Source organism: Carcharhinus amblyrhynchos, chromosome 11 (assembly GCF_965287045.1).
Source record: "Carcharhinus amblyrhynchos chromosome 11, sCarAmb.v2.hapA, whole genome shotgun sequence".
Lineage (NCBI taxonomy): Eukaryota > Metazoa > Chordata > Chondrichthyes > Carcharhiniformes > Carcharhinidae > Carcharhinus > Carcharhinus amblyrhynchos.
In genome coordinates, this window is record NC_137334.1 from 27,313,761 (window position 1) to 27,326,853 (window position 13,093).

Here is a 13,093-nt window from a genome sequence, read left to right on the forward strand (position 1 = left end):
CTGAGTGTTTTAAACAAGTAAAGTGTATTCACCTAAGGTAGTAGTGTCTTTAAGTGCAAAGATGAACAAAATAAGAACAGGAATGACTCCCAGCAAATGCACTTTCTTTCTCCCAAACAGAGCTGTTTTTCTGCAGTATATCCTTTGTAGGCTGGGAGTCATTCCTGATTCATCTTAATTACCTTTAAATAGCTTTTAAAGCTATTTTAAAGCAAGATTTGGTCAATCTGACATTTTACACCATTTCTCAAAGTAGACACAGAACTCCCAAAAGCCTATAGGTCAGATACTGATCTTCTCTCATTATGTAATCCTATTCTAAATCCCTTCTCTTATAGCCTGTAATTTTTTCTCTTTTAATCCACAGGTGCTTCGGTCCACCTTGTTGTCCAACAAGGGGCATACACGCGGCGGGTCGTGCGAGGGCTGCTCTTGGTTGTTTCGAGAGTTGCCTAGTGCTTCACGTCGTGAGTGTATGCTTAAACTGGACCAGCTGATGGGCAACACGACAGCTCAGTGACTATCATTGTTTGCTGTGCAGATACATGGATTTGGGCCGGTGTCTGCGGGAGTTTGCACATTCTCCCTGTACTTGCGTGGGTTTTCTCCGGGTGCTCTGGTTTCCTCCCACACCCCAAAGGTGACTGATTGGTGTAACAAATTGTCCCTAAATTAGTCTTCCCTCAATCTGGTTTCCAATATGGAATGCCATAAGTGTAGACAAAGGTCATGGGTGGAAGAGGGAACTCACAATGTTAAAATGGCAGTGCGGGCTCATTGGGCTGAAGGGCCTGTTTCCCGTGCTGTGTTGTTCTTTTTTCTTTGTTATTCTGCTGTTTCAACTCCCTTTAAATGGTAATATAGATTCCACCCATGTGCACTTACAGATAATCAGAGTAAGTTTAATGGCAGAAGCTTGGGAACAGATAGCCTGTCCACCCTTCTGAATGGGAAACTGCATATTAGGAGGCATGGAAAAGAAATATTAGCAGTGGATGAGGAGATAAACTGCTTAATATGTTTAGGTTGAAAAGTCATCATTAAAGGTCAGTTCTGTGATTTCCCCAAAGTTTGTGTGAGAATTCAATCTCATTTGGTTTAATTATCCACAATAGATCATTTTTTTCAGTATTCTTTTCAATTCTGCAAGCCACTTTATTGATTCTTATTTACAGAAAAAGTCTACGCAGCAAGCAAAAGCCAATGAAAAAAGCAAAAACTGGAACAGAAATGTGGGTGTGAGCACCTATAAAACCAAGCCTTCAGAAACTGAGTGTCCTGAGGATTTTTGTCCTACTTCAGAAAGAAATTTCCGGATCCAAGAGCCATCCTATCAATACGGAGACATTTCTGGAGTGTCTCTCACTGATGATATTTTCAGAGACTTGGATGATGGGCAGTTGGATCAAGAGGAAGAAATACCTCAAGTTACCTGCATATAACACTGCACAATTCCATAAGATACAAAAGGCAATCAGACTTTTTCAAATGTACTTTGATTGACAGACACTAATAGCTTTGTGAGATGTGAATATTTTTCTTTCCAAACGGAAAGCTATGTTTGAAAATATGCCTTTCTTCACTTTTCTATAATCTTCCAACATGTATTAACAAATATTTGACCTCTCAGGATTATGCACACAGGGATTTCTTTAACAAATCCTAATGGTCGATTACAAATTGTTCGTAGAAAGAACTTCACCTGATGATTCAAAATAACTCAACTTATTTTGTTAAACTTCACATGGGAGATTTAGATACCTGCAGGTATTTATATTTAGTTTTAAATTCTCAAGTCATATTTTTCCATTTTTTTTCTATTTGTATTATGTGCGTGCTAATTTCTTAAAATTATAGTTTACCTTTTCTTCTTCCTACAGTTCTGGGATTGTACTTTGTATTCATATAGTTATAGAATATGCTCACATAAAACAGTGTTATCTCTGCATTCTCCAAAGGATCAATTAAAGCACTGTTCAGTCAAGATGATGGTAGTTGTCCTGTCAAATAATGTATAAATAGCAATGAATTATAGATAAAATAACCTTTACCTCTGTTCCTTTGGAGTCAGCTACTTTTATTCTTCATGAGATTTGGGCATCACTAGCAATGTCAGCAATTATTGCTCTTAAGAAGGTGATGATGAGCTGACTTCTTGAAGACTGTGTGGTGAATGTCTTCCCACAGTACCTTTTGGATAAGGAGTTCTAGGATTTTTGACTCAGTGATGATGAATAAATGTATTTAAAAATCATGATGATGTGTGACAGGAAGGTGAAATTGCAGATGGTACTGTCAACATGCACTTATTGCCCTTGTGTTTCTAAGTGGTAGAAGTCACAGATTTAGGAACTGTTAAAGTAACCTTGGTGGGTTGATACAGTGCAATTTGCAAGCATGGTACATGAGTGATGAAGGAGGTGAATGTTTATTGTTGTTGATGGGGTGCCAATTAAGTGACTGCTTTATCTTGGATGGTGCTGAGCTTCTTGAATATTGTTGGAGCTGTATTCATCGTAGCAAGTAAAGAGTATTCCACCACATTCCTGACTTGTGCTTGATGGAAAGGCTTAAGAGTCACAAGGAGAGTCGCCTGGTCTTACAGCCACAGTATTGTTGTTACTGGTCCAGTTAAGTTCCTGGTCAGTTATGACTCCCAAGATGTTGGAACTGGGGAGCTTGTCAAAGATTTTGTTAAGGGGAGGTGGTTAAGAATCCTCCTGTTGGAGATGATCATCGCCTGGCACTTGGTGAGCCATGAATGTTACTTTTCACTCTTAAGCCCAAACCTGCACATTGTCCAAGTTTCCCTGCATGTGGGCACCGACAGTTTCATTATCTGAGAAGTAACAAATGCAACTGAATACTGAAGTTAAACATACTGTTGGGATTAGTAGCTTTAAATAATAACTATTTAATAAGAATCTGATTGGTACTGGTGTCAATGCACAATTCTCTCACTTAAAATATTTATTTCTTCAGCACATCAAAAAAAAAACTTAAACTCCTATGATTGAAAGGTATGAAGAACCAGTTTTTCAATTTGTGCTTGAAGTACAATTTTAGTTGAGGTACTTAACTGAATCATGTACTCATTTTGGATCATAGTGGATCTTTTCACTCATGGTTCTGCACAATGTTCAGTCTTCATATCCTAATACTGAAGAAATAATAGGATTCCTTGTATCAGCCAGGGCAATAATTGCAATGCCATGTGCCAGATACAGTAAGAAGTCTCACAACACCAGGTTAAAGTCCAACAGGTTTATGTGTCACGAAGGCTGCTTTGAAGAATGAGTGACAATCATTAGGCAATTTTGGAGAACGAGTAACAATCATCAGGCACCAGCGTCCTCTTCCTGTTGGGGAACACTTCAGCAGTCACAGGCATTTGGCCTCTGATCTTTGGGGAAGCGTTCTCCAAAGCAGCCTTCACGACACACGACAATGTAGAATCGCTGAGTAGAGACTGATAGCCAACTTCTGCACACATGAGGATGGCCTCAACTGGGATCTTGGGTTCATGTCACATTATCTATAACCCCCGCGACTTGACTAGGCTTGCAAAATCTCACTCTGGAGACAATCTCTTTAACCTGTGCTTAATGCTCTCTCTCCACTCACATTGTCTGTACTTTAAGACTTGATTACCTATAATGATTTGTATTCCAACCGTTATTTTGTAAATTGAGTTTGTGTCTTCATATGCCCTGTTTGTAAACAGAACCCCACTCACCTGACGAAGGAGCTAGTGGATTTTTCTACCAAATAAACCTGTTGGATTTTAACCTGGTGTTGTGAGACTTCTGACTGTGTTTACCCCAATCCAACACCGGCATCTCCATATCGTGTGCCAAATAGCCAACCCTTCAGTACTGTAAAAGATTCTGACTTCAGGTATAACTTCTGATAGTTTAGTCATACCTCAAATCTAATACAGAAATGGGAGCCATCCTTTTGTTGCATATCCACCAGTAAATTAACTTTTTTTATTGATTAAATGAAAAGTGTTCTTTGAAGAGTCTCAGATTAAACCTTTTGTTTATGAGGTCGCTTCCAGTGTTATAAAAATTTCCATGAACTCCCTTTAATACAGGTGTTTTTTTCTGTATTAAAAATTAGTTACAATTTATGCATATAATTATTTTGCTTTCAACGTAGTCTGTTTTCTCACTCTCCAATGCCTCTACCCCATAGAATGGGAAAAGATTCATTAGATTATAATAACAGAACTGCCCCACAATGGACAAAACAATGGGTATAAATTAGTTATGAATTATTAGTTAGATATTTTTTGTTGTTTTGTGGGATGGCACGATGGCACAGTGGTTAGCACTGCTGCCTCACAACACTAGGGACCCAGGTTCAATTCACGGCTTGGTCACTGTCTGTGTGCAGTTTGCACATTTTCCTCCTGTCTGTGTAGGTATCTTCCTGGGTGCTTTGAGTTCCTCCCACAGGCCAAAGCTGTGCGGGTTAGGTGGATTGCCATGCTAAATTGCCCCTTGGTGTCAGGGGGACTAGGTAGATTAAATGCGTAATGGGGATAGGGTCTGTGTGAGATTGTGGTTGATGCCAAATGGCCTCCTTCTGCACTGTAGGGATTCTTTGATTCTGTAACTGTGAAGTTTCACTGAATTAACTGCTTTGAAAACCTTCACCTTAAGAAATTCCAGCCCAGGTTTTTGCTCCATCTGTTTCTGCAACTTTGAAGCTGGTTCCATATTAGAATTCCAACTATCTTGGGTAATTCCAAGGTTTTTAAAACCTTCCCCTCTTGTTCCCCTGAGATCACTGATGAAACACTGATTTATCTCGGTGAGTCTAGGGGCCGCATTTTACCAGTCTTTGGCATGAGAGGGGAGTGATGGTGTTCAGATGAGGATTATGTTGCTAAACTGCAGGAAGTCGTATCGAGTCAGCTCCTGAACACAGTTCTGTTGCTGGAAACGGCGACATTTTGCCACAGGTGAGTCCACCAGTTTAATGGAGGCGGATCCCCTGCAGTAGCCTTGGGGGCCAGGGGATGCATCAGAGGCTCGATGGTTCAAAGAAGGGATTGCGGGCAGGAAGGCAGAAAGGGCAAGAAAGATGCTAGAGTTCCAACTATCTCCCTGAAGGATTTTGCCCTCCAATTTTCAGACCCTTGAATTTCTACAATTTTTATTCATTTGCATGCTCGAGGCTCAAGGTGTCCTGCTTGCTTCAGCAGTAGTTACTTCTCCTAGCCATGCTGCTGAAGTTTCGAAGTTGCTAGATTTCTAACTAGGCTGGCAGCATCAGGAGCCTCTCTGCCATCCTTAATTGGATGGTAGACCCACAGGCAGCCAATTAGGAGGCTGTCTGTGTTAAACTTGCCCAAGCTGGTCTCACTGCCAACAAGTGCATGTTCCAGACTTGCTGTCCACCCTATCACTGGAACTTCAAAATACATCCACCCTATGTGAAATGAGCAATGTGATTCCTTAGAAGCATCTTAACAGAAACTTGCTTCCGTCACTCGGAGTGACAAGAAGCTGTGGTAAATCCTCTTTCCCAGCAGTTCCTCAAGACAACCTACCTTTGTCACTCTGAATATCAGACACTCTGGTCAACTGATTTACCCCGAAGCTTCTCAAAGGCCAGAAACTGGCCAATCAACACAGCCAGAAGACAAGATTTGGACATTATTCCAGCTGAAAATGGCTCGCACTTGGTTTAATATATTTCTAATTAGCGGTGATCTTTCTTTGTGCTCCTGCAAACATGTTGACTTCTATGGGCCTACAGATTTCTGATTAATAACCTTTTTCTTAAATAGTCAAAGGGAAAGATTGAGGATCTAGCATAGCTGGAGAATAACTGCTGGTTGGCCGGCGGCAGCACTGGCAATAAGTAGATGGCAACTTTCCATTGGCCTGGTGGATATCAGGAAAAACACAAAGTAAACGTTTACCAAAATGCTCTGACATATTATTTTACAAAATCTTTGTAATGTTTAAAAAACTGATTACAATCATTACAGAAAATCATCTTAATAGTACTAAGTACATACTTACTTGTGCAGAAAAATGTTAATTAGCACTGTTGAATGCTTGACAGTTTTTAACTGTCATTCTTTAGAACTAAATTAAATGGATCTTATGAATGTTTGTTTCTATGAAAGACTGTAATGGAAGTGAGTAAATGAATCTGAAATGTCTTTAAGTTTGTTTGTTGTCACAAAAGGAAACAATGTATTAATATCATGTTGAATAATATAGATTACGGGTAGTTGGGAGAGAGTACAGAAGATATGATCAAAAGTGCTGCAATTAAATCACAGGCTTACACTTTTAACATATATAATGGTTTCAGTTGAATGACAATAATATACCACAGGACATAGAAGACTCAATAATTATTCTGATAGCATCACTGCAGAATGACAAACTCCAGCAAATGATTGACAGAGTATTCAATGAAAGATTCACTTTGCAATGATAATGTTATTGTGACTGTAGCTATTAGGAATATGTATTCTAAGCATTATCTTAAGATTTTTAAATTATGTATCCCTTACTTCCTGTTTTTAAGTTCTCTTAACCTTTTTTCAATATCAACTCATTGTTTTTCTGTTATTTTTACACCATGTCTTCTAGTTACATATTCAAAGCGGGAAAAGATTGTATGCAACAAATCCAAATAAATATTCTGACTTTTTTTTTAATTTTGGCTTCTTAAATTGAAATATTAAAGTACAAAAGTTCAAGACATGTATGCCAAACTTCATATTGATCAAGTACAATACTTCTTACAATTTCTACATCAAAAATAGAAACCCATAAAATAGTACTGTGCATGTATTTACTTTGCTGAATAGTTTTAAAATCAAGAATTTATATTTCCATTAACATTGCAAACGTAGAAAAAAAATGCAAACATTGAAAATCTGAAATAAAAACAGAATATGTTGGAAATATGCAGGAGGGAAACAGAGTTAAGGGGCAATTTTGTACTAAAAAATGGCAGTGTTGTTTAGAAACATAGAAACATCGAAAAAAAAACCGCACAACACAGGCCCCTCAGCCCACAAAGTTGTGCTGAACATGTCCCTACCTTAGAGATTACTAGGCTTACTTATAATCCTCTATCTTACTAAGTTCCATGTACTTATGTAAAAGTCTCTTAAAAGACCCTATCGCATCTGCCTCCACCACCATTGCTGGCAGCCCATTCCATGCACCTATCACCCTCTGAATGAAAAACTTACCCCTGGTATCTCCTCTGTACCTACTCCCCAGCACCTTAAACCTGTGCCTACTTATGGCACCCATTTCAGCCCTGGGAAAAAGCCTCTGACTTGATCAATACCTCTCACCATCTTATACACCTCTATCAGGTCACCCCTCATCCTTCGTCTCTCCAAGGAAAAAAGGCTGAGCTCCCTCAACCTATCCTCATAAGATATGCTCCCCAGTCCAGGCAACATCAATTTCCTCTGCACCTTTTCTATGGTTTCCAAATCCTTCCTGTAATGAGGCAACCAGAACTGAGCACAGTACTGGGGTCAGACAAAGTGGGGTCTGACCAGGGTCCTATATAGCTGCAACATTATCTCTCGACTCCTAAACTCAATTCCTCGATTGATGAAGGCCAGTACACCATACGCCTTCTTAACCACGGCCTCAACCTGCGCAGCTGCTTTGAACTGGTTTCTGGCGAGAATGTCAGTTTTCTCTCCAGATTCTACCACACTTGGCCAAAAAAAAACCAATAGACACAATTCATGGTGTCATAGGGGTGGATGGGGATTAAACCTGCAAACCTGGCTGCTTAGAAATCAGGGCACCCTGATCAGAGCTCCAATAAATCTCCTCCCACCAATCTCCTTGGGCCTCAGGGGGTCCCCTCCCCTCTCCATTCCTAATTGGAGTATTCACTCCGAACATCGCTCAATAATCACCAGGCAAGAGTGTTCTCTTCCTGTTGGGGAACACTTCAGCAGTCACAGGCATTCGGCCTCTGATCTTCAAGTAAGCGTTCTCCAAGGCAGCCTTCACGACACACAATAACACAGAGTCACTAAGCAGAGCCTGATAACCAAGTTCCGCACCCATGAGGATGGCCTCAACCAGGATCTTGGGTCCATGGCACTGTAACCCCCCCATGACTTGCCTAGACTTGCAAAATCTCACTAACTGTCCTGGCTGGTGACAATATACATCTCTTTAACCTGTGCTTAACCCTCTTTCCACTCACATTGTCTGTACCTTTAAGACTTGATTACCTGTAAAGGCTCGCATTCCAACCATTATTTTGTAAATTGTGTTTGTGTCTTTATATGCCCTGTTTGTAATCAGAACTCCCACTCACCTGACGATGAAGCAGCACTCCAAAAGCTAGTGGCTTTTGCTATCAAATAAACCTGTTGGACTTCAACCTAGTGTTGTGAGACCTTTTTACTGTGTTTTCCTCAAAATAGCCCAGCAGTGGGAACATGTAAACAGACTGTGACCCACCAACCAATAATGAAAAGCTACCTGCCTGCTTCCAAACTCACTTTCATTTCAGGATTAAAATTCTGCCCAATGTGTGTGAAAATATAGTCAGTTTAACATTTAAAATTGACAGTTTATCCAATTCAAATAACATTTCTTTGCAAGTTATTGAATCCCTTGTGTAGGTCTTCAAATTCCATACAAATGTAAATAACTTTCCAGGTTTCACCAATATAATGTTTAAATAGGCCACCAAACAATACAAGAGGATGGTCCATTGATACTCTCTTCCTCCCTTCACCATCATATACCCACAGGGAGGTGCCTGTCTTCCACTTGGTGTTTCTTCAAAGCAATGCAACTGTGACTTACAAGTCAACAATGATAATCTGCTACCATAACTTTCACCTCACCAAACCCATGGATCAAGCATTGAAGTTCCAATAACCTGGGCATCCAATGCAATTCCTAACATATACATCTTAAATATGCCATTAGCTTTAGCCCAAAAAAAAATCAACAGAATAAATTGACAAATTTGATTCCAGGACAGGCAACAAAATACATTTTTAGATGTGTGATTGGTCTTTGTCCCTCCCCTGCAATTTACAGTTCAGCTCATTCAATTTTGCATTTATGTGCATAAGAAGCACCAAGTCTAACACCTACATATAATCTGACAGCTTGCTGTCTGTGTGGAGTTTGCACATTCTACCCATGTCTGCATAGGTTTCCTTCAGGTGCTCTGGTTCCACCTATCTGAAGATATTCATTTTAAGTGGATTGGCCATCATAAATTGCTCCTTAGTGTCCCAAGATGTTTAAATTGGAGGAATTAGTAAGGTACAAATATATGGGGGGGGGGGGGGGGGGGGGGAGGTACAGAGATAGAGCAGAGAGAGGACCTGGATAAGATACTCTGTCAGAGAGTCGGTGCAGATTTGATAGGTCATATGGCCTCCTTCTGCACTGTAGGAATTCTATGATTCTATTATACACCTCATTTACTGATTTAAGAAAGGTAACAATTTCAGGGAACAGATCTAAAAATCTCTGGAGAACTTTTCCTCGACTTAACCACCTCACATCTGCATGAAGGATTAGCTCACCATAGGCGGCATCAAGCTCATCGAGTAACAATTTGAACAAGCGATGTTGCAGAGCTTTGGCACGAATTGAATTAATGATCGTAACGACATTTTCATTACATGAGAAAAATCAATAATCTTGTTCACTAGCACTTTGTAGGTGGATAACACAGTGGCAATTAACAAAGGAAGGGAATTCAGGATAATTGTTGTAAGGTGCAACAAAGCCTGCATTGACACCCAGCATCGATTGTGCACCATCAGTTGTGATTGCAACCAGTTTATTGATTGGAATATTTTTCTCAGTCACTTGCCTTTTCCTTTTAAATTAGCTATAGACGTCCTTGTCTCTTGTCCTTTCTTTTGGTGACAAAAGAATGAGGAAACCTTCCTTATTGTTGTATCTTTAAATGCCATGCGAACAAAAACAATCAGCTGGGCATATCAGTCATGTCTACTGACTCATCAAACTGCAATGAGAAACATTCATAGCCTGATAATGTTGGGATATTTGCTGAAGCACATTCTCAGACAACAATTTGAACCTTCTGACCACTGTTAAAGCACCAAGTGGCATGCTCCTGATGACTGTCATAATTTCATCTTTGCTTTTGAAGTCCTTAAACAAGATGTCAGCAGCCACCACTATAGCCTCATGGTAACTTCACCATCGGTGAACAGTTCCTTATGTTTCCCCAGCAGATGGCTAATTCCAAAGGACACCTTTTTTAAAACCTTGTCTTTAGCCACAGGTTTTGAAAAGAGTGACTGTTGAGCTTGCAACAGTCCCTTTAACTCCCCAACTTTCTTAGTCCAAATGGCACTGTTTGAAGGGAAATGTTCTTGAAATTTTGCACGCATTGTCTTTTGATGCCGTTCCAAATTATTTCTTTTAAGCAAGGCTACATTCTGCTGACAGATGGATTTGCCTTTGACATTCGTTAAAATAAATTCACTTTCCCATTTCTGGTGGGAATGGTAGATTTTTGCCCTCTTGGAGGTCCCTTGCTCCTCACTCACTATTTCGTCAAGACCCAGTTTACTGCATGCTTTGGTACTATGATTCAGCAGTCAATGAGCTAATTCATTCACCATCATAAGAAATCCAAGTCCTGGCATTTTCAGCAGCGATTTGGCAGCCAATGACAATCAACTTTTTGGGACTCCAGGATCAACCTTTCGATCACAGCTGACTATTTGGAAACTACTGCTCTGGACGATTAATTTCATTCTATCTTGGCATTGGACAGACTGATAAAAGTATAAACATTTACAAAACTTGATATTCCTAACACTTCCTGGGACTTGCACCTGTCAGTCAGCACAGCCACTCAGGTCATAATGGAGATGTGAATGTCTTGCGCCTTCTTCCCAATGAAACAACACCCACATCCAACCCCAAGCTTGAAAAGCCAAGCTATGCAAGCTTATGGTCAGTGAAATTCAGAGCAGGTCTCACGACACCTTCATTCCTTTATCTTACCAAAAAGACCAAGTCCCAAAGCATAACAACCTTATAAAATCTCGCACTTTTAAGAAAATGCACTCCAGTTAAATCCAGAAAAGGGCATGATCACACCTGGGTCTAACCTGCTGGCATATTTTAAGCCTATAAAATCCACATGCACTGAACCTGCACCTGAACCAATGTTGAGAAGTGGAAAATGATCAGAATTTAAAACTCATTTTGGAGTTGAACAAGATGCCAAGTTCACAAATAGTTTGCTTTAGCCCGAGGAAGTGACGGGGGTTAGGGGTGGAGGCACGAACAAGGGAACAGAGCTTGTGGCAGCCCGGAAGAAATGGATTTGATCTTGATGATACTGAAATGGAGCAAGCTAAGAGTCATACAATTTTGATGTCAGACAAACTGCATATGGCAGCATAGAATCATAGAATAGTACAACACAGAAAGAGATAAAGAGTTAACCTAAAACTTAAGTAACATGAAGCAATGTCAAATGCTTAAGTAACTGAGGCCTGGTGGGAAGCAGAAATGCAATCTCATGTGAAGTACTGAGATGTACATATAACTGTAATATAAACAAAAATATTTTGTTTATATTACAGTTATTCTTAAGGTAACAGCCAAAACTCTAAAGAAACCCCATCTAAACCCTGAACACATGACGAAACAATGTGGCAGTTGGCAGTGTGTAAAAGACCCAAGAAAATCTTAAACGACCCCTGAACCTTTGCAAAAGGACAGGAAGAAAATTCTGGACTTCTCTGGAAACGAGGCTTGGAGGATACATGCAACAAAGTCCAGAAAGCAATGATCCAGATCACAGTCAAACAGCCAAACTACTGAAGCAGCAAAAGATCCAACATTTAGGGCAAGCATGGAGTCAATATTGCTACTCACAGCACCTTTCCAAAGCATTGAAGGCTTGCAATAGGTTCCACCAAAGAACTTCAGATTGCGACAACCAATTTGGGAGGAGTGCACTGTCTGTCTCTAGTTCCTTTAATCCATAGGTTTCAACATGCAATTAAATTATTTTTCCAGCTAACTATATGACCAAACAAATGCTTTACCCACAAATCTCAGAAGACCACTTAAATGCCCTGGTTTCTTTGACAAACAATAAAATAATTAGTTTGTTAAAAAACTAAGCTTTTCAAGTAAAGAAACGAAGCTTATTAACATATGATATGAAATTTAAACACAGTAAGAAGTCTCACAACACTAGGTTAAAATCCAACAGGTTTATTTGGTGGAACAAGCCACTGCTAGCTTTCGGAGCGCTGCTCTTTCATCAGGTAAGTTCTGTTCACAAACAGAGCATTTAAAGACACAAACTCAATTTACGAAATAATGGTTGGAATGCGAGTCTTTACAGCTAATCAAGTCTTAAAGGTACAGACAATGCGAGTGGAGAGAGCATTAAGCACAGGTTAAAGAGATGTGCACAGTCTCCAGCCTGGAGAGAATTTGCAAGCCCAGACAAGTCGTGGGAGTTAGATAGTATGATATGAACCCAAGATCCTGGTTGAGGCTGTCCTCATGTGTGCGGAACTTGGCTATCAGTTTCTGCTCAGCGACTCTGCATTGTCAGGTGTCGTGAAGGCCGCCTTGGAGAATGCTTACCCGAAGATCAGAGGCTGAATGCCCGTGACCGTTGAAGTGTTCCCCAACAGGAAAAGAACAGTCTTGCCTGGTGATTGTCAAGCAGTGTTCATTCATCTGTTGTCGTAACGTCTGCATGGTGTCCCCAGTGTACCAAGCCTCGGGACATCTTTTCCTGCAGCATATTAGGTAGACAACGTTGGCCGAGTTGTAAGTGAATGTACCGTGTACCTGGTGGATGGTGTTCTCACGTGAAATGATGGCATCCGTGTCGATGATCCGGCATGTCTTGCAGAGGTTGCTGTGGCAGGATTGTGTAGTTTTGTGGTCACTGTTCTCCTGAAGGCTGGGTAGTTTGCAAACCACTAGCTGTAACCCCCACGACTTGCCTGGGCTTGCAAAATCGCACTAACTCTCCTGGCTGGAGACAATACACATCCCTTTAACGTGTGCTTAACCCTCACATTGTCTATACC

At 40.4% G+C, this 13,093-nt stretch overlaps 1 protein-coding gene across 1 annotated transcript in view; it reads left to right on the plus strand.

The window, feature by feature from the left end:
- Positions 1 to 7,011, plus strand: part of rftn2 (raftlin family member 2) — a 104,040-nt gene extending 97,029 nt beyond the window's left edge. The window contains exon 12 of the mRNA XM_080198776.1: positions 1,176 to 7,011. Coding sequence (XP_080054902.1) covers positions 1,176 to 1,442 — 267 coding nt within the window. The 3' untranslated portion in view covers positions 1,443 to 7,011. The remainder of the gene's footprint in view (positions 1 to 1,175) is intronic.
- The last annotated feature ends 6,082 nt before the right edge of the window (positions 7,012 to 13,093 follow it).